The 24638-nt window shown below is 39.0% G+C and overlaps 1 protein-coding gene and 1 long non-coding RNA gene across 3 annotated transcripts; one reads left to right on the top strand and one right to left on the bottom strand.

Moving 5' to 3' along the window:
* Window positions 1–3062: 3062 nt before the first annotated feature.
* Window positions 3063–9841, bottom strand: LOC117314559 (NFX1-type zinc finger-containing protein 1-like). Its single transcript, XM_033868626.1, has one exon. It carries the CDS (start codon window positions 9839–9841, stop codon window positions 5531–5533), a length of 4311 nt encoding a protein of 1436 aa, XP_033724517.1. The 3' UTR covers window positions 3063–5530.
* Window positions 9842–11447: 1606 nt separating this feature from the next.
* Window positions 11448–13312, top strand: LOC117314683. Of its 2 annotated transcripts, none has more exons than XR_004529566.1 (2): window positions 11448–12516; window positions 12753–13312. It is a non-coding gene; the product is annotated as an uncharacterized LOC117314683 (long non-coding RNA). The 2 variants fall into 2 exon arrangements; XR_004529565.1 differs by having other exon boundaries at window positions 12633–13312.
* Window positions 13313–24638: the final 11326 nt, after the last annotated feature.

Below are 24638 nucleotides of genomic sequence, written 5' to 3'. Positions count from 1 at the left end.
TGATTTTAAGTAAATAAATAATCTAAATCACGAACATACATATCGCAAGAGTGGAATAGTGTTTAATCGTCAGGTAATACATTGCAGTATTGCCACGCCAAAAAGAAAAGTGTTTATTATATACTTAGTACAAGGTACGGTACTTTCTGCCCTGTGTAATCAAGTGACCCCTTATCAGACCGCAAAATGCATACAGCTTTCGGGATTCCTCGTGGGTGTTCGGTTAGATGACCGTGAGGAAATCACCGGAGGTGTTTTGGCTCAGCAGGGGGAACGAGTGTGGAATTCATTTGTGGACATCATCGATATCATGGAAATATATTGAAACGCAATGTTCACGCGAACAAAAACATTTGTTGTTAATATATTTTATATGCCTTAGATGTTTTTAAAATATTACCGTTTTCTATGTTTAACAAAAACAGTTGTGTAAAACAATTATGTGCAAAACAGGTAGAAGGGGAATTTACGTTTGGTGCTGTTAACTTAATTGTTATACGTATTAAATGTTTATATTTATGTTGCATTTTTGTTTGCCGTTTAATCAAGATTTTGAATCAAACATTCTGTGTCTAAGAATATGATAAACGGAATAAAAACATTGTAAAATATCAGTCACCGACCAATATCAGACCCTGAGACGTTTAACATTCTCATTATTAGAGATACATTCCTCGAAAGTTATTTCTATTTTTCATTGTAGTAAAAAGACGCTAAAAAGTTATGGACAAAAACACAACGCTATATAATTTGATCAGATTACTGATTGAATGATATCAGTCCTATCACATCAAATAAACAAGGGATCTTCTATGTCCATGGACCACTTGCGACAGCCTACATAATCACAGATAGTTTTTTCATATTAATAACCGTTACGTGTCTTCTGAAATGAACTTTGCCATAAAGAACCTATCATTGTATAGATGGCTTTATTCGTATATAATTGCTATCGCTATACACGCAGTCATGAAGTAGAGTGCAAACTTAGATACCAACCTAATAGTTATACAGATCAGGTCGATAGGGTTATCCGGAAATATTAGCACCGTAATATTTAACAGCTTTACAGAATTATTTGAACCGATTATTCAACGACTAAATGCTTTTGCATTAAGTATCTTCAAACTCGTATCAGAACTGTTTGCATTGTAGTACAACTTCTCGAAAATGTAATGTTAAAAGAGTAGAGTATTGCTGGAATGATCCAGTGATATCAATTATGATTAAAGCTAGTATAGGTTTGCAGGAGTCATATGATAAAATTACGTAACATAAACAGGTGATAGTTATCGGAGGAAGTTTAAAGCGACTATCACAATATAAACATAATATAAACAGGTGATAGTTATCGGAGGAAGTTTAAAGCGACTATCACAATATAAACATAATATAAACAGGTGATAGTTATCGGAGGAAGTTTAAAGCGACTATAACAATATAAACATAACAATAAACACCTGACACGCCGTGTCTGAAACTATCTCGATATTGCTAAACTACAACATACGTATGAGGTAATATAGTACATATAATGACACTACACTAGTCATTATTTATCTATCAACATATATATCAAACTTTTACTTATTGACCTTCACATACATTTTAAAATGTGTAAATAAATAAATACAAAAAAACAAAAATAAAACAAATAAATAAATAAAAAAACGAAAATTTTCTTGACGTGGTTAAAGTCATACTTTCTAACATAAAAACGAGTAAATCCCGCTTTTGGCCAATTTAACAAATGTTTATACAATGCATTCGCGGAAATAAGGGTCTGAGTATTTAGATGACTTCACTTTGGGTGGTCCGAAGGCACGGTGATAATACACTTGCCATTCACCAAAGAGGTCAGGGCTCGATTCCCCGATCGCATTTGGAAAGGTTATTGGTCGATTCCACCCACGCCGTGACCCCTCGCGCGCTTCCATCCGGGGCCAACAAACATATATCATTCAACATATACGAGGAAATGACAGATTATTTAAGACATTCACCTTGGTTTGTACGTAGGAACAGAGGTAAAACATGTTTGCCGTTACCTAGGCGTCCGAAATTCGATTCCCCATGAAAGGTATAGGGGTCATCTTGCCCGACTACGTTACTTCCTTGGGGTACTCCGGTTTTCCGCCACTCTAAGGCCTCTCGGAAACTTCCATCAATCCAACAAACATAATTAATAGAACTTGATATAAATTGTTTCGCAATTGTTGTAAAATAAAATTTGTTTTTATACATATGCAATGTACCTTAAATGATTCATTGTTGATGATTTACACCTAACGACAATATCCTCATTTTAATTAAGAGAAATTAACCTGTTTGCAATGTTGCTAACAACAACATAAAAGCATGACGTTACTTACATTGTTCATAGGAACTCATTTTTTTTATGTATGTTTCCATGCTAATTTAAGAATCCTATTTCAATAATGTAATACTTACCATTGATATACGAGTATGAAAAGTTGTAAGTTTAACTTTATAAAAATGTTTTCTAAACGTCCTACATTATGCATAATTAAACAAAAATGCAGGTATGACTAGAAAATGTTCACACCTTCTTGACATGCAATAAAGTAAATGCATATACTGAAAGGTTATTTGATAATCTTCATAAGAAATATACAGATGATATTGAACGGCTTCCCGTTGAATATTACATATATTTCACGAATATATAAGATATCGATTTTTTTTCATTCGTTGTTCGCACTCGTAAAAATACCGATATTCGTTCATACTCGGGAAGTATGTAATTTTCAACAGGAAACCAGTCAATTTTCTTTTTAATTCACTAAAAGTGCGGGAATCAGAAAAATAATTAATAACGTCGTCTCTATGTGGCGTTACGCCGCGTTAATTGACAGAGCCATTTTAAAAGAACTGATCAGCACAATTTGAGCGTTTTCCTGCATTTATCGGATATTATGTGCATGAAAATTAATGACAGGTAAGTATTTGATCAAAAACTAGTATGCATATTTAAGAATAACAGCAAAATAACCCATCTATTTTTCTTTGCTTCGATTGGGAAAACAATTAAAAATCGGCAATTTTCAATGAGGTGATTACAAAGGTTCGCTCTGAAAAGTCAAAAACAAAAACCATATATTCTTACTTCGAAATCCTATATTTGCACTGTAAAATCTTCAATTTTCACTGCCCATCGCTGCTGTGAAAATACAAGTTTTATACGATTGATACTTTTTTGTATTTCACTGTCAAAAATGCAATAAAAAAACATTGTAAGAGAGTTTTATATTTTTGTTGTTAATTCAGTGAGATGTGATCAATGCTTCAATAAGAAAAATATAGTGACATATATAAAGTTCTTTACATAGTGTTTCACAATTGTCATAAAACATTACAATGAAAGAAAATCAAACATGTAATCATTGTTAAACTCTCGAACTATACATTTATCAATGCAATTTTCGTATTTATATATACATGCGTTATTTGAATGCGTTTGAATCAAAGACTGTAAAAATGCCCATCATTTGCAAATACTTGAAAAGAGAGGAATACTATAAAAATAAGTTATTGAAAATTAAAAAAAAACAATTTATTTTGTAAAACAATTAACAGCAATTTTAACAACGACAGTACGATCTTTTGTTCGCAAAAATAATTCTTTATCAGCAATCTGACAAAACGATTAGTCATCCACCTTATTTTTCCAATAACATTTAATATAAACCTCATATCTATCATTAAAACAAATAATATACATTTGTCATATATAAAGGAATCTCTGCTGTTTGTTTCCAGTAGTACTCTACTTAGAATTATCTCACTCATATTTATAGTATGCTTTCTTCAATCATTACTGACAGTGTGTATCAAAGATTTGTTAATGATTTGCTCCATTAGATCCAATGCAAGTAATGTATTTTTGTTCACAGTACAAAATTCATTTTACTTCAAAATTTCGTTTTCGCCCTAAGGTGGTATATACTGCATTCTACCTCAATAGACGGGTGTTATTCAACTTCCAAGGCATGGATAATTAAACTGTTGAATAACATTCAGTTTATACCACAAGTGAAATAAACCCTAAGCGCATTTTGATTGGTTGACACGGTGACCTTTTACCCGAACCGCAATTGTTATTAACGTCATAAATAATCGAATGACGTCACATCACCGGGTCCCGTTTGTCTCTTGCACACGTTATTTGCATACGCAAAATTAGACTTGGCCACGTTCCCCTTTGATTCAAACCGATATCATTGTGTTAGAAACAGGTCACACGACTCGTAATTTTTGGATATTGAATTTATTTCACAATCGTATGTTATTTTTTAAAAGTTACAAATGACACTCGCTTAACCTGGCGTCTTTTGTAATTTAAGAAAATAACTTACTCGAGTGAAATAAATTCCATATCAGACAACCACTCGTTTTGTAACCTCTATTTAAGTATAGTCTCTTATCCTATCTAAATAGCTATCATGTTCAGTATATATCAAACTATTCTATCCCGATGTGTTTTCTCGGTTATCAAATCCTCAATATCATCTCAGATATACAGTGTTTTATCATCTCAATCCTAGATAATTTGTTTCTGTTACCGGATTGACCCTACTCTAGCTGAACACCAAGTAGGTTGAGGTTAGACAAATAATACTACAAATGTATATTTCTCGCGTAACTGTACATTACTCGGCAGTGCAGTTACTTGGTAACTATCTTTAAAGGACTCGCACAACTATATAATTTACTATATGTTATTACTAGTATTCCCATCCCTCCATTTGCTCGTTCAAATGATGTGAAATTTATATCAAATTATCTAAATATCTATGGGATAAATGCTGTTATTACATATGTTTAATGGCATATAAGAGCACACGGGGGGACCCCAAAGACAGAAATCCTGACATTCGCAAGGGACTGGGGAACTCCCACCTAGGTATTCCCGATTTTTTACACCTCAAAACCTACTTAATTTCATTTTCAGTAGGAGTGTATATTTTTTGATTTTCCAAATCTCAAGACCCTTCTCTTTATTCTCGTTTATAGAAAGATCCCATTCCATATGTTATTTACACAGTAAAACAGCTAAAAACCGAAGAAACACATTTTCGTCATGAACTTGGTTCAGGGGAATCACCATCTGATTTAGTTGTGCGAGTCTTTAAACATCATGTTTATACTTGCTGATTACTCATTCACATATAAAACATTACCCGATGACACATAAGCACTAAAGGATGGAATGAAAAGTACGAGCACGTTTTCCAACATCATAAACTTCCTTCCTCAATTAGGACTCCGCATGAACAAATGTAACTCTCTATGTGTTACCTAGATAAGTAATCGACAGTTTTTCCTTTTTATAGATTACAGTTACAATGTACACGTGCCATGTTAAAGGATTAAAGCAAAATCCATTTCCTACAAACAAATATTTTGTTCACGGAAACAAAGGTCTGTTCAGGTATGGTACATGTTTATACACTGTATATGAAGGATACTTCACTTATATATGCTGGTACATCATTAACTACGGGTTCAATTAAAACCTGCACAGTTCTATCGTATCAAAAAGCATTGGATCAAGTTTCTGAACTTTTTCCATGTAAAAGGTGGACTTTTTATCGTAAATGTTCTCACATCCATGCAAGAGGGAGCACATTTTCGCAGATTTGCGTTTAAATGTGTTTTTTAAGATGCAACTCTTTAATGATATGATCAATTTTGGAACTAGGTATGTGAGTTCCCTGATTTCCTGGACTGAGAAGATATCATGCTCTCGTCTTAGGCGTTCACAAAGCCGACCATATATATAAGCACATCTCCATGGCACGGATTCATCAGTGATATGATATTTTGCAGCTTTGTAAATAAAACAAACACATTCTATGAACTCTGTCTGAAGTTCAATACATCTCCAGGTATGAACTTGCTCACTGACTTCGTTCAGAAGACTTTGTGCTTTTGTCAATATTGTGTTTGAGTGATTGTGATACCTAGCCTCTGTCAATCTACTCCAGTGGCTTCTTGTATAGACCGACTCTTCTCTTTGTGCATTTCGAAGTAAACTGAAGTATCGATTGTCATATATTTCACATCGGCAGTTCGGACATCTCGGCCTCTCGGATGATCTAGAACAGTGGTGCAATAAATAATCGTCTAACACCTTGGTTTCGAAAATACACCCACATCTTCGTAACCTGATATGTCGTGGATTCAGGCCGACAGTCCATTTTCCCTTCAGTCGTCCACTTACTGATCCACTTGAACATTTCCGACACCAGTGGTCGCCATTGTGACCACACAATAAAAGATCACACAAATGGCGACATTTTAGTTTTACAGAACAACGAACATTGCATGGTGTCCTATCGCATGGTTCCCCACATCTCATTCCACAAGCGTCGTGCTCACATCTCCACTCACATGGTTCCCGACATTTCAAAAGGTTTCCTCCGTACTTTTGGTTCCAATATTCCTGGATACAACTTATTGTTGTTGTGTGACCGCAGTGCTGTGTTATCTCTATCGTTTCCTTACATTTCTGATGAAAGTGGCCAGCAAAACAGGAGTGACAAGTCCCCTTACACAAGTGACCACATTGTAGTTTTGCGCTACAATTGACATTGCAGACAGGATTATGTTTAGTGTGACAAGCTGTCTGTATCACATGTCCACAGTCGGCTGGAATCTTCACTAATTCTTTACAGTCTTCAATTGTGTTACAGGCGAGTCCACACTGTTTTTGACAACGGTGTCCACATTCAAGTTTATTTTCACAACGTCTTGTACACTGGAAACCATCCGGTTTTTTATGACATGGTACGTTTACGGTATGTCCACATTTCGGTAGAATCTTCGATACTTTGAAATCGCATGGTGAGCAGTTTCCACGACAATGTGAACACCTGGATTGACATTTGTGCCCTAACGAACATGGTTTATCACAAATAGCAGTGCATGGCCTTCGGTCGTGGTCTGGATCATCTGCATGGCACATTAGCGGACATTCATGCCCGCAGATGAGCTTTGCAGAACATTTAAGAGAGCACCCTCCAGAGGGAACCTTTTGAAAATCGCTTGCCCTTGAAACATTTGTCTTATTCTGAGGATGGTTTCTGCAGCGAAGTGTCAGTGATGTTCCAATAAACCCATTTGATTCCGCTTTCTCGAGTATCTGTCTCCAAAGATTATTCTTTGTGCGAAGTAATGAACAATCACCTATTACGTACAGTCCAGCTTTTGCTCTAGATAAAGCGACGCAAATTCGGTTTGATTCCTTCAAAAAGCCAATGGTTTGTTTGGAGTTGCTTCGAACGAGTGACAACAAAATTATTGTATTTTCTTCTCCTTGGAAATTATCTACGGTTGTGACACGTGCCTTTTCAAAATCTTCGTTATTCAGTGTACATTTTACGTCTTTGCAATTATTTGAGTCACCGCCCTTGTTTGTGTCACATTTGCGTTCATTTTTGTCTGATACGAACTTCTCTGCTTTTTCGATTTCTAAAATAGCTGTTTTTAGAAGTCTCTCTTGCTCTTTGTACGTCGTTAGTACAGTGATATCTTCACTTCCGTATCCTTGGAGACGTAGGTATCGATATAACTGTGCAATAAAGTCAACTTCGTGTTGATTTTTATGACTTTTCACATCCTGATTGGAGTCGGCATGTTCTTTTTCATTATGGTTCAGAAAGTAAACATTGTGTTCCATTCCTTTGATATCCTCTATCTCCATAACACTCGAGTGGTTTTGTAACTCCCGATATATAGTAGGAGTCAACAAATCCGCAATTTCAGGTCTCATCCTGTGCTGGAACTGCAATTGTTGAAATGGAAGTCCAGCTGTAACGAGACGCTCAAAGATCGACACGTTTAAGTCATATCGCATGGCTGTCTTGTAATCATTGTAGGCTGGTCTGAGCTGTTGGTGGTCCCCGATCATCACCAAATGCTGAAGTGATGGGACCAAACCTGCCAATAAATGGTGGTCAGGTACCTCTGCGGCTTCCTCAATAACCATAATCTTCGGATTTATCCTCCGAAGTATGTCGTTGTCGGCTGCAGCTCGTGTTGTCGTCATAGCTATGATTCTAGCGTTTTTTAAAATCCTGATGTCTTCCGAATGTCGGCATTCCTTGAGTCTGTTGAATGCATTTTTGAATCTGGTTTGTACTGCAACCTTGTCTTTCCTCAAAATTTTAAGAATTTTTTCTATCCAGCGTTTGTAAAGCCTCCAGCGGTCGTCAACAGACAGACCCCAAACGTCTGAGATGCTACTTTCATCTTTTTCCGACATAGGTGTAGTCCGCATTATGCGGCGTTTTACTTCTTGGAGAACCGCTTGCTTGTGAGTTGGTTCAATGATAGACCAGTATTTGATGCCATTACGTCGATCCTCCTGTTTGTCTTCCGTTACAATACAAATAGGTGATTTAACAAGATCTACATCTTCGGTGTCGGCCGATACACGGTCACTGTCTTCGCAATCGGTTCCGAAATTTAAGCTGCACTTATAGGTATTTTTCTCTTCTCCATGCTTCGGGACAAAGTCATCCTGAAAAATACCGAGCCATCTGCAAAGATATGTTTTATCTGCTGGTAATGACGGTAGTGACGGGCACCTTAACGACACGAAGAGGCGTTCCGGAATTGCAGAAGCTTCCTTCAAAAAACATTCATGGATGAGTGACGTGAGGTAGGTTCTTTCGGCATCTGAAATTTTTTTGTATTTTTTTTCTGCGCCAAATACTGCTGATTTTGCCAAGTTTAGAGTTCCTTGCGTTTCCTTTCTACGATGTGAAAGATTATATTTGTCTAAGCTTTTGGTCTTTGATTGCGAACCAACTCTGACAACATCTGTTTCTGAAGCTTTACACATAATTTCCATATCTAGTACACCCTTAAGAAACTGATCAAGAGCATGATTTGTATAGCTTAGAAGAATTATTGGCCCAATGTTCTCTTTGCTCCAGATGTGTTCGTTGTTAAGGAACATTTCTAATATTTTCAACGCAATTACTGTTTTTCCGGTTCCAGGGGGTCCTTGGATCAAAGATATTCCGTGAATTAACGAGTCTGAAAATGCTCGGTACTGGGAAATATCCATATCCAAGTCTCTTGGGGAAGGCCATGTTTCTGTGCTCAAAATGCCGACACCTGATATATTAGCACTAACGCCTGAAGTGGTCTGCTCAAGTATGTCCTCAACAACCTGTCTGTCTTTTTTAGGATCGATCATATCATTATTTTCATCCCCCGGGTCAGATATCCGTATGAGACAATCAAAAGAAATCCCCTTTTCGTCAACGAGTTGGCGAGTTAAGTATGTTGGAGGGTCGATGTCTTGCTGATGATATACAATCTGTTTTTCAAAAGGTAGCGGTTCATTTTCATCTAGCTCTATCCTAACGGCCACTAGAGCACTCTGGTGAGAAAGGGAACTGCTTTTGCTCTCTATTAATGTTAGCAGCTCCCCGGGGTTTCTTACGTTTACAAAAAAGCTATTAGGAAATTCGACAGATACGATGCCATTCCTTGTTAAATCATCTTCTTTGTCACTTTCAACAACAGTTCCGAACGCAATATGTCCTTTGAAAAAATCATTTGACATACAGATCAAAGTGCCGCACTGCAATAGCTGTCGTTGTCTCTTCATTATGCTTCTCACCAATGGTTGATTTATGTCGAGTTGTACTTCCATTATCAGACCTTTCGAAACACTAGCGACACTACAGATGATTTGAGTATCACGATAGACCCGAATATCATCGTCACGAAATTTCTCAAGATCTGTCTCTTCTTTCAAATAGTGTTTCAATTTGGACAAACCGCGGGCAAGTGGACGAATCATATCTTCTTTGTACAGATGAAATATTCTCTCAAGGAGACTACGCGTGTTTTCAAATGAGCCTGCGATTCCGCGTTTTTCAAAGCCGAATTTACTGTGTAACGCTGATATGCTAGGTTGGAGAACCAGATCGAGGTCGCAGTCTACTGGAGATCTTAAATTTTCTAATTCCTTCCAGATAGCAGGAGTGTAAATTACCCGACTGATTCAACAGAGATTCCATTCGGCTTAATAGGTATTCCAAATACGGAGTGATGTGCCCTTTACTCTTTTGAAAGGAACACAACGATTTAAGAATGTCTCTTGCCTGGAATGTAGCGGTATGCTTTCCATCGGTTCTTTGGTTTGCAATGACTTCTTCCAACATTATCAAAACATCCTTTCGCTCGAAAAATCTGTCTTTCCACAAAGATGTGAACGCATTTCTCACGCAGTGTATGTACGGTGATAGGCAAATCTTATGAAGCAAGTTGATTACACCCCGTTGCTTTTCAATATTATCAATATCACCTTTCATCTCCAGTGCCAATTTATCACGGTCGATTCCGTAGATCACAGCGGCATCAGACAACATAGATTCTTCTTGTATAAAGCCAATCCCATTTTGTCTTCTTTTCACCCTTCTTATTCTTCCCTTTCCCCTGCGTTCTCCTCTTCCCTTTATTCGCCTTCTTCCTCTCCATTGACGTATATCTCTGTCCCTTCTCCATTTGGTTAATGTTATTTCTTCCTTCCTGTTTTGTCCTCTTCTTGTCCAAGCAGGCATTATCTTCCTTTCCATTTTTCGTTTACTTGGTTTTGATTTTGTCCTTGACATTCCCTTAAATGAACCCCTTCGCGCAATTCCATTCATTCTGAAGGGTTGTGCGGCGCGAGAATCAACGATTTTATTTCGAGTTTCTGATTTTTTCAATTTCTTGACATTTGTAACAGATGATTCGATTCCAACCGGGATACGTCTCTTACGTCTGATTGTATCCATTGCTTCGTTCTAAGTTTCCTTCACATAGTTACATAATAACTGTTGCCCATCTTAAAAGATCTCGTTTCAACGAATCCACTTTTCCATATTCCATGCCTGAAAACAATAATTGAATAATGCTAATGGTTTAAATATGTACCAGGGCCGTTTTTTGCGTTTAATGCATTGGAATGATAAAAATGATGATATTTATAAATGATTTAAAAATTGAAACAGATCGTCTCGACGAGTTTGATTTGCAAAGATAACAAAAGGGAATGTTTATTAAGTTAACTTATAGACCCCCCCCCCCAAAAAAAAATGAATACTGCTCCAGAGTCTTTTATTGAAAATCCCCAAACGGAAGAAAATATCTCACCACTGGTTACCTATGTATGAAACACGTGTTGTTGCCAAAAGATTTGACCAATAACGGACGATTTTAAAGTGCAACCATACAAAAATACCTGGTTTTATAAGCTTAATATACAACGATGTCATATAACACTGAAAACAGACAAGCAAGAGCTTACCATCCATTGTAAAGCTAAAAGTGAGTAGAACGTATTTTGTTCGGTTTGTGCCTTGCTCGAACGTTATTCGTGCAATACGACTTGGTAGGATGTCAACTTTAAAAGAGTATACAGGTTATATCAAATTAATTAATTGGATCATGTGTTTTTAATATGAAGTTATGGTTATATTTTAGTAAATGTATACAACATGGTGAGTAGCCCCCAAGAAGAGCCAAAATTAAGATTGTAATTCATGTTGCTGAGAAATCTAAAAGTAATAAATCATATTCGAATTTTATCTATGACTTTTCTTGTATGTTGTGTATAAAATGGAAATTTGTTTAATTTGAGTTTATACACAACATATATATATATATTGCTAGCTACTGGTTATCCACTAACAGGTTATTTTATTATCAAATTCTCTATTAGTCTGATCAAGTATATTAGAGAATAAATAGTGGCTTACTTGATGAATAGACAGTGGTTTGTTTACATCTTGCGCATATGCAAATTTAGTAGAGAAGTAGGTAACACGTGACCAGAATCAACCAATGAGAGCCAAGTAAATATAATAGAACAGTTAAAATTGGAATTGTGAAAGGGACAGCACGTGAATTTATACAAGCATTACATTTGTCGTTGAATCGTACCCACCCACCATCCCCAGGTCATCACCATAGGGTAGCGATATATATAGTCATGTATTTAATAAATCTTGATCAGGTGTAAACATGTAACTTTTAACATAGAATTGTAATCATATAGTAATTGATTTTATGTTTGAGGTCATTGTTGGATCTCTATCTTAGTTTGATGTTTTTGTTGCATTAAACACATGCAGTTATATGGGCTACTCACCACATATTATGTTTGTGTTCAGGTTTATTATGTTTTGTTTCAACCTATTCTAGTCACTAGTAGCTTACGGCTTTAGTTTATTTTGTTGTAGTTTTGCAGTATATATATGTAACCATCCAGTTCCTTTACCCTGTTCCAGGGTTTAGTTATTTAACCTGTTCCAGGTTACCTCCCTTAGTTGAGATGTACCCTGTTCCAGGGCTTAGTTATATAACCTGTTCCAGGTTACCTCCCTTAGAGATTTACCCTGTTCCAGGGCTGAGTTATGTAACCTGTTCCAGGTTACCTCCCTTAGTTGAGATGTACCCTGTTCCAGGGCTTAGTTATATAACCTGTTCCAGGTTACCTTCCTTAGAGATTTACCCTGTTCCAGGGCTGAGTTATGTAACCTGTTCCAGGTTACCTCCTTAGTTGAGATGTACCCTGTTCCAGGGCTTAGTTATATAACCTGTTCCAGGTTACCTTAATTAGTGGAGATTTGCCCTGTTCCAGGGATTAATTATGTAACTTGTTCCAGGTTACCTCCCTTAGTTGAGATGTACCCTGTTCCAGGGCTTAGTTATATAACCTGTTCCAGGTTACCTTACTTAGTGGAGATTTGCCTTGTTCCAGGGCTTAGTTACATAACCTGTTCCAGGTTACCTCCCTTAGTTGAGATGTACCCTGTTCCAGGGCTTAGTTATGTAACCTGTTCCAGGTTACCTCCCTTAATTTGAGATTTACCCTGTTCCAGGGTTTTCATTACACAACCTGTTCCAGGTTACCTCCCTTAGTTGAGATGTACCCTGTTCCAGGGCTTAGTTATATAACCTGTTCCAGGTTACCTTCCTTAGAGATTTACCCTGTTCCAGGGCTTAGTTTAATGTAACCTGTTCCAGGTTACCTTACTTAGTGGAGATTTGCCTTGTTCAATGGCCATTAGAATTCCAGGGAATTCTTTTTCCCCATTCAGATAATAACTACCTTTACAGGTTATATCAAATTAATTAATTGGATCATGTGTTTTTAATATGAAGTTATGGTTATATTTTAGTAAATGTATACAACATGGTGAGTAGCCCCCAAGAAGAGCCAAAATTAAGATTGTAATTCATGTTGCTGAGAAATCTAAAAGTAATAAATCATATTCGAATTTTATCTATGACTTTTCTTGTATGTTGTGTATAAAAAGAGTATGTTAGTGTAATATGACCGGGTGGGAAGCTATCTATAAAATTGTCTATAAGTGTAATATGACTGGTTGGTATGTCACCTATACAAGTGTCTGTCCGTGTAATGTGACTGGTTGGTATGTCACATATAAAAGTGTCTGTCCGTGTAATGTGACTGGTTGGTATGTCACATATACAAGTGTCTGTCCGTGTAATGTGACTGGTTGGTATGTCACCCATAAAAGTGTCTGTCAGTGTAATGTGACTGGTTGGTATGTCACATATAATGTGTCTGTCCGTGTAATGTGACTGGTTGGTATGTCACCTATACATGTATCTGTCCGTGTAATGTGTCTGGTTGGGATGTCACCTATACAAGTGTCTGTCCGTGTAATGTGACTGCTTGGTATGTCACCCATAAAAGTGTCTGTCCGTGTAATGTGACTGGTTGGTATGTCACCTATAAAAGTGTCTGTCCGTGTAATGTGACTGGTTGGTATGTCACCTATACATGTATCTGTCCGTGTAATGTGACTGGTTGGTATGTCACCTATACATGTGTCTGTCCGTGTAATGTGACTGGTTGGTATGTCACCTATACAAGTGTCTGTCCGTGTAATGTGACTGGTTGGTATGTCACCTATACAAGTGTCTGTCCGTGTAATGTGACTGTTGGTTTGTCACCCATAAAAGTGTCTGTCCGTGTAATGTGACTGGTTGGGATGTCACCTATACAAGTGTCTGTCCGTGTAATGTGACTGGTTGGTATGTCACCTATAAAAGTGTCTGTCCGTGTAATGTGACTGGTTGGTATGTCACCTAAAAAAGTGTCTGTCAGTATAATGTGACTGGTTGGTACATTGTATGTCACCTATACATGTGTCTGTCAGTGTAATATGATTGGTTGGTATGTCACCTATACATGTGTCTGTCCGTGTAATGTGACTGGTTGGTATGTCACCCATAAAAGTGTCTGTCCGTGTAATGTGACTGGTTGGGATGTCACCTTTACAAGTGTCTGTCCGTGTAATGTGACTGGTTGGTACATTGTATGTCACCTATACATGTGTCTGTCAGTGTAATGTGATTGGTTGGTATGTCACCTATACATGTGTCTGTCCGTGTAATGTGTCTGGTTGGGATGTCACCTATACAAGTGTCTGTCCGTGTAATGTGACTGCTTGGTATGTCACCCATAAAAGTGTCTGTCCGTGTAATGTGACTGGTTGGTTTGTCACCTATAAAAGTGTCTGTCCGTGTAATGTGACTGGTTGGTATGTCACTTATACATGTATCTGTCCGTGTAATGTGACTGGTTGGTATGTCACCTATACATGTGTCTGTCCGTGTAATGTGACTGGTTGGTATGTCACCTATACAAGTGTCTGTCCGTGTAATGTGACTGGTTGGTATGTCACCTATACAAGTGTCTGTCCGTGTAATGTGACTGTTGGTTTGTCATCCATAAAAGTGTCTGTCCGTGTAATGTGACTGGTTGGGATGTCACCTATACAAGTGTCTGTCCGTGTAATGTGACTGGTTGGTATGTCACCTATAAAAGTGTCTGTCAGTATAATGTGACTGGTTGGTACATTGTATGTCACCTATACATGTGTCTGTCCGTGTAATGTGACTGGTTGGTATGTCACCCATAAAAGTGTCTGTCCGTGTAATGTGACTGGTTAGGATGTCACCTTTACAAGTGTCTGTCCGTGTAATGTGACTGGTTGGTACATTGTATGTCACCTATACATGTGTCTGTCAGTGTAATGTGATTGGTTGGTATGTCACCTATACATGTGTCTGTCCGTGTAATGTGACTGGTTGGTATGTCACCTATAAAAGTGTCTGTCCGTGTAATGTGACTGGTTGGTATGTCACCTATACAAGTGTCTGTCCGTGTAATGTGACTGGTTGGTATGTCACCCATAAAAGTGTCTGTCCGTGTAATGTGACTGGTTGGTATGTCACCTATACATGTATCTGTCCGTGTAATGTGACTGGTTGGTATGTCACCTATACATGTGTCTGTCCGTGTAATGTGACTGGTTGGTATGTCAGCCATAAAAGTGTCTGTCCGTGTAATGTGACTGGTTGGGATGTCACCTTTACAAGTGTCTGTCCGTGTAATGTGACTGGTTGGTACATTGTATGTCACCTATACATGTGTCTGTCAGTGTAATGTGATTGGTTGGTATGTCACCTATACATGTGTCTGTCAGTGTAATGTGACTGGTTGGTATGTCACATATAAAAGTGTCTGTCCGTGTAATGTGACTGGTTGGTATGTCACATATACATGTATCTGTCCGTGTAATGTGACTGGTTGGTATGTCACCTATACAAGTGTCTGTCCGTGTAATGTGTCTGGTTGGTATGTCACCTATAAAAGTGTCTGTCCGTGTAATGTGACTGGTTGGTATGTCACCCATAAAAGTGTCTGTCCGTGTAATGTGACTGGTTGGTATGTCACCTATAAAAGTGTCTGTCAGTGTAATGTGACTGGTTGGTATGTCACCTATACAAGTGTCTGTCAGTGTTATGTGACTGGTTGGTATGTCACCTATAAAAGTGTCTGTCCGTGTAATGTGACTGGTTGATACATTGTATGTCACCTATACATGTGTCTGTCCGTGTAATGTGACTGGTTGGTATGTCACCTATACAAGTGTCTGTCCGTGTAATGTGATTGGTTGGTATGTCACCTATAAAAGTGTCTGTCAGTGTAATGTGACTGGTTGGTATGTCACCTATACATGTATCTGTCCGTGTAATGTGACTGGTTGGTATGTCACCTATACAAGTGTCTGTCCGTGTAATGTGACTGGTTGGTATGTCACCTATACAAGTGTCTGTCCGTGTAATGTGACTGGTTGGTATGTCACATATAAAGTGTCTGTCCGTGTAATGTGACTGGTTGGTATGTCACCTTTACAAGTGTCTGTCAGTGTAATGTGACTGGTTGGTATGTCACATATAAAGTGTTTGCCCGTGTAATGTGACTGGTTGGGATGTCACCTATACATGTGTCTGTCAGTGTAATATTATTGGTTGGTATGTCACCTATAAAAGTGTCTGTCCGTGTAATGTGATTGGTTGGTACATTGTATGTCACCTATACATGTGTCTGTCAGTGTAATGTGACTGGTTGGTTTGTCACCTATACAAGTGTCTGTCCGTGTAATGTGACTGGTTGGTATGTCACCCATAAAAGTGTCTGTCCGTGTAATGTGACTGGTTGGTATGTCACCTATACAAGTGTCTGTCAGTGTAATGTGACTGGTTGGGATGTCACCTATACATGTGTCGGTCAGTGTAATAAAAGTGTCTGTCCGTGTAATGTGACTGGTTGGTATGTCACATATAAAAGTGTCTGTCCGCGTAATGTGACTGGTTGGGATGTCACCTTTACAAGTGTCTGTCCGTGTAATGTGACTGGTTGGTATGTCACCTATACAAGTATATCTCAGTGTAATGTGACTGGTTGGTATGTCACATATAAAAGCGTCTGTCCGTGTAATGTGACTGGTTGGTATGTCACCTATAAAAGTGTCTGTCAGTGTAATGTGACTGGTTGGTATGTCACCTATAAAAGTGTCTGTCCGTGTAATGTGACTGGTCGGTATGTCACCTATAAAAGTGTCTGTCCGTGTAATGTGACTGGTTGGTATGTCACCTATACATGTGTCTGTCAGTGTAATGTGACTGGTTGGTATGTCACCTATAAAAGTGTCTGTCAGTGTAATGTGACTGGTTGGTATGTCACCTATACATGTGTCTGTCCGTGTAATGTGACTGGTTGGTACATTGTATGTCACATATAAAAGTGTCTGTCAGTGTAATATGACTGGTTGGTACATTGTATGTCACATATAAAAGTGTCTGTCAGTGTAATGTGACTGGTTGGTATGTCACATATAAAAGTGTCTGTCAGTGTAATGTGACTGGTCGGTATGTCACCTATAAAAGTGTCTGTCAGTGTAATGTGACTGATTGGTATGTCACATATAAAAGTGTCTGTCAGTGTAATGTGACTGGTTGGTATGTCACATATAAAAGTGTCTGTCAGTGTAATGTGACTGGTTGGTATGTCACATATAAAAGTGTCTGTCAGTGTAATGTGACTGATTGGTATGTCACCTATAAAAGTGTCTGTCCGTGTAATGTGACTGGTTGGTATGTCACCTATACATGTGTCTGTCCGTGTAATGTGACTGGTTGGTATGTCACCTATACAAGTGTCCGTCCGTGTAATGTGACTGGTTGGTATGTCACATATAAAGTGTTTGTCCGTGTAATGTGACTGGTTGGTATGTCACCTATAAAAGTGTTTGTCCGTGTAATGTGACTGGTTGGTATGTCACCTATACATGTGTCTGTCCGTGTAATGTGACTGGTTGGTATGTCACCTATACATGTATCTGTCAGTGTAATGTGATTGGTTGGTACATTGTATGTCACCCATAAAAGTGTCTGTCCGTGTAATGTGACTGGTTGGTATGTCACCTATAAAAGTGTCTGTCCGTGTAATGTGACTGGTTGGTATGTCACCTATACAAGTGTCCGTCCGTGTAATGTGACTGGTTGGTATGTCACCTATAAAAGTGTCCGTCCGTGTAATGTGACTGGTTGGTATGTCACCTATAAAAGTGTCTGTCCGTGTAATGTGACTGGTTGGTATGTCACCTATACAAGTGTCCGTCAGTGTAATGTGATTGGTTGGTATGTCACCCATAAAAGTGTCTGTCCGTGTAATGTGACTGATTGGTATGTCACCTATAAAAGTGTCCGTCCGTGTAATGTGACTGGTTGGTATGTCACCTATACAAGTGTCCGTCCGTGTAATATGACTGGTTGTTATGTCACCTATACATGTATCTGTCAGTGTAATGTGACTGGTTGGTATGTCACATATAAAAGTGTCTGTCAGTGTAATGTGACTGGTTGGTTTGTCACCTATACATGTGTCTGTCCGTGTAATGTGACTGGTTGGTATGTCACATATACAAGTGTCTGTCCGTGTAATGTGACTGGTTGGTATGTCACCTATACAAGTGTCTGTCCGTGTAATGTGACTGGTTGGTATGTCACCTATACATGTGTCTGTCCGTGTAATGTGACTGGTTGGTATGTCACCTATACATGTGTCTGTCCGTGTAATGTGACTGGTTGGTATGTCACCTATAAAAGTGTCTGTCCGTGTAATGTGACTGGTTGATACATTGTATGTCACCTATACATGTGTCTGTCCGTGTAATTTGACTGGTTGGTTTGTCACCTATACAAGTGTCTGTCAGTGTAATGTGACTGGTTGGTATGTCACCTATAAAAGTGTCTGTCCGTGTAATGTGACTGGTTGGTATGTCACCTATACATGTATCTGTCCGTGTAATGTGACTGGTTGGTATGTCACCTATACAAGTGTCTGTCAGTGTAATGTGACTGGTTGGTATGTCACCTATACAAGTGTCTGTCAGTGTAATGTGGCTGGTTGGTATGTCACCTATACATGTATCTGTCAGTGTAATGTGACTGGTTGGTATGTCACCTATAAAAGTGTCTGTCCGTGTAATGTGACTGGTTGGTATTTCACCTATACAAGTGTCTGTCAGTGTAATGTGGCTGGTTGGTATGTCACCTATAAAAGTGTCTGTCAGTGTAATGTGACTGGTTGGTATGTCACCTATAAAAGTGTCTGTCCGTGTAATGTGACTGGTTGGTATGTCACCTATACATGTATCTGTCCGTGTAATGTGACTGGTTGGTATGTCACCTATACATGTGTCTGTCCGTGTAATGTGACTGGTTGGTATGTCACCTATACAAGTGTCTGTCCGTGTAATGTGACTGGTTGGTATGTCACCTATACATGTGTCTGTCCGTGTAATGTGACTGGTTGGTATGTCACATATACATGTGTCTGTCAGTGTAATGTGACTGTTGGTTTGTCACCTATACAAGTGTCTGTCAGTGTAATGTGACTGGTTGGTATGTCACCTATACAAGTGTCTGTCAGTGTAATGTGGCTGGTTGGTATGTCACCTATAAAAGTGTCTGTCAGTGTAATGTGACTGGTTGGTATGTCACCTATAAAAGTGTCTGTCCGTGTAATGTGACTGGTTGGTATGTCACCTATAAAAGTGTTTGTCCGTGTAATGTGACCGGTTGGTATGTCACCTATAAAAGTGTCTGTCAGTGTAATATGATTGGTTGGTATGTCACCTATACAAGTGTCTGTCCGTGTAATGTGACTGGTTGGTATGTCACCTATACAAGTGTCTGTCCGTGTAATGTGACTGTTGGTATGTCACTTATAAAAGTGTCTGTCCGTGTAATGTGACTGGTTGGTATGTCACCTATAAAAGTGTCTGTCCGTGTAATGTGACTGGTTGGTATGTCACCTATACATGTGTCTGTCAGTGTAATGTGACTGGTTGGTATGTCACCTATACAAGTGTTTGTCCGTGTAATGTGACTGGTTGGTATGTCACCTATAAAAGTGTATGTCCGTGTAATGTGACTGGTTGGTATGTCACCTATACATGTGTCTGTCAGTGTAATGTGACTGGTTGGTATGTCACCTATACAAGTGTCTGTCCGTGTAATGTGACTGGTTGGTATGTCACCTATACATGTGTCTGTCCGTGTAATGTGACTGGTTGGTATGTCACCTATACAAGTATATCTCAGTGTAATGTGACTGGTTGGTATGTCACATATAAAAGTGTCTGTCAGTGTAATGTGACTGGTTGGTATGTCACCTATACAAGTGTTTGTCCGTGTAATGTGACTGGTTGGTATGTCACCTATACAAGTGTCCGTCCGTGTAATGTGACTGGTTGGTACATTGTATGTCACCTATACATGTGTCTGTCCGTGTAATGTGACTGGTTGGTATGTCACCTATAAAAGTGTCTGTCAGTGTAATATGATTGGTTGGTATGTCACCTATACAAGTGTCTGTCCGTGTAATGTGACTGGTTGGTATGTCACCTATACAAGTGTCTGTCCGTGTAATGTGACTGTTGGTATGTCACTTATAAAAGTGTCTGTCCGTGTAATGTGACTGGTTGGTATGTCACCTATAAAAGTGTCTGTCCGTGTAATGTGACTGGTTGGTATGTCACCTATACATGTGTCTGTCAGTGTAATGTGACTGGTTGGTATGTCACCTATACAAGTGTTTGTCCGTGTAATGTGACTGGTTGGTATGTCACCTATAAAAGTGTATGTCCGTGTAATGTGACTGGTTGGTATGTCACCTATACATGTGTCTGTCAGTGTAATGTGACTGGTTGGTATGTCACCTATACAAGTGTCTGTCCGTGTAATGTGACTGGTTGGTATGTCACCTATACATGTGTCTGTCCGTGTAATGTGACTGGTTGGTATGTCACCTATACAAGTATATCTCAGTGTAATGTGACTGGTTGGTATGTCACATATAAAAGTGTCTGTCAGTGTAATGTGACTGGTTGGTATGTCACCTATACAAGTGTTTGTCCGTGTAATGTGACTGGTTGGTATGTCACCTATACAAGTGTCCGTCCGTGTAATGTGACTGGTTGGTACATTGTATGTCACCTATACATGTGTCTGTCCGTGTAATGTGACTGGTTGGTATGTCACCTATACAAGTGTTTGTCCGTGTAATGTGACTGGTTGGTATGTCACCTATGCATGTGTTTGTCCGTGTAATGTGACTGGTTGGTATGTCACCTATACAAGTGTCTGTCCGTGTAATGTGACTGGTTGGTATGTCACCTATACAAGTGTCTGTCCGTGTAATGTGACTGGTTGGTATGTCACCTATACAAGTGTTTGTCCGTGTAATGTGACTGGTTGGTATGTCACCTATGCATGTGTCTGTCCGTGTAATGTGACTGGTTGGTATGTCACCTATACAAGTGTCTGTCCGTGTAATGTGACTGGTTGGTATGTCACCTATACAAGTGTCCGTCCGTGTAATGTGACTGTTGGTTTGTCACATATAAAGTGTTTGTCAGTGTAATGTGACTGGTTGGTATGTCACCTATACAAGTGTTTGTCCGTGTAATGTGACTGTTGGTTTGTCACCTATACAAGTGTCTGTCCGTGTAATGTGACTGGTTGGTATGTCACCTATACATGTGTCTGTCCGTGTAATGTGACTGGTTGGTATGTCACATATAAAAGTGTCTGTCCGTGTAATGTGATTGTTGGTTTGTCACCTATACATGTGTCTGTCCGTGTAATGTGACTGGTTGGTATGTCACCTATAAAAGTGTCTGTCCGTGTTATGTGACTGGTTGGTATGTCACCTATACATGTGTCTGTCAGTGTAATGTGATTGGTTGGTATGTCACCTATACATGTGTCTGTCAGTGTAATGTGATTGGTTGGTATGTCACCTATACATGTGTCTGTCAGTGTAATGTGACTGGTTGGGATGTCACCTATACAAGTGTTTGTCCGTGTAATGTGACTGGTTGGTATGTCACCTATAAAAGTGTCTGTCCGTGTAATGTGACTGGTTGGTATGTCACATATAAAAGTGTCTGTCAGTGTAATGTGACTGGTTGGGATGTCACCTTTACAAGTGTCTGTCCGTGTAATGTGACTGGTTGGTATGTCACCTATAAAAGTGTCTGTCCGTGTAATATGTCTGGTTGGTATGTCACCTATACATGTGTCTGTCAGTGTAATGTGACTGGTTGGTACATTGTATGTCACCTATACATGTGTCTGTCAGTGTAATGTGACTGGTTGGTATGTCACCTATACATGTGTCTGTCAGTGTAATGTGACTGGTTGGTATGTCACCTATAAAAGTGTCTGTCCGTGTAATGTGTCTGGTTTGTATGTCACCTATACATGTGTCTGTCCGTGTAATGTGACTGGTTGGTATGTCACCTATACATGTGTCTGTCCGTGTAATGTGACTGGTTGGTATGTCACCTATACAAGTGTATGTCAGTGTAATGTGACTGGTTGGTATGTCACCTATACATGTGTCTGTCAGTGTAATGTGACTGGTTGGTATGTCACCTATACAAGTGTCTGTCCGTGTAATGTGATTGGTTGGTATGTCACATATAAAAGTGTCTGTCCGTGTAATGTGACTGGTTGGGATGTCACCTATAAAAGTGTCTGTCCGTGTAATGTGATTGGTTGGTATGTCACCTATAAAAGTGTCTGTCCGTGTAATGTGATTGGTTGGTATGTCACCTATACAAGTGTCTGTCCGTGTAATGTGACTGGTTGGGATGTCACCTATACAAGTGTCTGTCCGTGTAATGTGATTGGTTGGTATGTCACATATAAAAGTGTCTGTCAGTGTTATGTGACTGGTTGGTATGTCACCTATAAAAGTGTCTGTCAGTGTTATGTGACTGGTTGGTATGTCACATATAAAAGTGTCTGTCAGTGTTATGTGACTGGTTGGTATGTCACCTATAAAAGTGTCTGTCCGTGTAATGTGACTGGTTGGTATGTCACCTATAAAAGTGTCTGTCCGTGTAATGTGACTGGTTGGTACATTGTATGTCACCTATATAAGTGTCCGTCCGTGTAATGTGACTGTTGGTTTGTCACCTATACAAGTGTCCGTCCGTGTAATGTGACTGGTTGGTACATTGTATGTCACCTATACAAGTGTCCGTCCGTGTAATGTGACTGTTGGTTTGTCACCTATACAAGTGTCCGTCCGTGTAATGTGACTGGTTGGTATGTCACCTATACATGTGTCCGTCCGTGTAATGTGACTGTTGGTTTGTCACCTATACATGTGTCCGTCCGTGTAATGTGACTGGTTGGTTTGTCACCTATACATGTGTCCGTCCGTGTAATGTGACCGGTTGGTTTGTCACCTATACAAGTGTCCGTCCGTGTAATGTGACCGGTTGGTTTGTCACCTATAAAGGCGCCTGACTAATTAAACTATCCAATACAATGATATATAAATGGTGTTCACAACTTGGCAAACAAATATGTTTGTGTTTATTTTGTTCAGGTGACATTGTTTTCCGTTAAAGTATACGTAAAAGATAATGTTTTATGCACAGAATGTTCATGTTAACAAAATGGCACCTTACTACATTATCATTTTTTATATCACTGTGTAGGACATTTCATAAGGACCAAGGCGACATCTAGAAGTAATGTAGTTATTTTTTCCTTAATGATATAGGAAAATAGCACTAAAAAACAATACACAAAATGGACGTATTGTCTGCCATTTTTTTAAATTAACATTGACCCTGATCCTATTTGATGTAGGTGGTGTCAATCCCGGTTGACGGCAAACTGGTTATTTCACTTGTTGTGATATAGTTGATGTGATCTTATATTCAAACTAGAAATGTAAATAAGTATTAATGTTTAAGTGCATTATAGTTCCCAAACCTTTCAATTCAACCTGTCCCCTTGAGATACGTTTACTCTGAAATAATCATTTAATTGGGTCTTTGATTAACTGTTGTATAAATTAGTTGTATGCTTGACGTTGTGTAAATTACTCAAGCTATCTAATATCGCTAAATTCCTTTATAACTTAAACTAAGACAGAAATAAGTCATTCAATCAATATTATAGTCCAGTAGTAAAGCCAGTTGTAGTGGGAATTATATACATGTTGTATCTCACTACTCATTATATGAGTATTGTGTCAATAGATAAACTTATAGAGACACCAGGGACACCAATACGGAAAGTAGGGACACCGACATGGACATCGATATATAAACTGACAGAGACACCGATAGGGACAGTGGGATCACCGACATAGACATCGATAGATAAACTGACAGAGACACCGATAGGGACAGTGGGATCACCGACATAGACATCGATAGATAAACTGACAGAGACACCGATAGGGACAGTGGGATCACCGACATAGACATCGATAGATAAACTGACAGAGACACCGATAGGGACAGTGGGATCACCGACATAGACATCGATAGATAAACTGACAGAGACACCGATAGGGACAGTGGGATCACCGACATAGACATCGATAGATAAACTGAGAGGGACACCAATAGGGCTATTAGGAACACCGCTGATATTCCGATAGATAAACCGACTGGGACTTCAGGGACACAAACAAGGACATCCGGAAACCGACAGGGTCACCAACAGCGAGACCAGGGACACCGACCGGGAAAACAAAAATATACACCAAGGCAAGTACACCGACAGGGACACCAAAGGCGACCAGAATATTCGTGGAACCGATTTAATCACCAACAAGGATACCAGGGAAACCAACCCTGACACTAGAGACACCGACAAGGACACGCGACACCGTCATCAGGGGCACAGAAAAT

Source organism: Pecten maximus, chromosome 16 (assembly GCF_902652985.1).
Source record: "Pecten maximus chromosome 16, xPecMax1.1, whole genome shotgun sequence".
NCBI classification, from domain to species: domain Eukaryota; kingdom Metazoa; phylum Mollusca; class Bivalvia; order Pectinida; family Pectinidae; genus Pecten; species Pecten maximus.
This window is presented reverse-complemented; position numbering and strand designations above follow the sequence as displayed.

Coding starts and splice junctions, on each gene's coding strand:
- LOC117314559 (XM_033868626.1), bottom strand. CDS start 9,841: ATGATTCGTCCACTTGCCCGCGGTTTGTCCAAATTGAAACACTATTTG.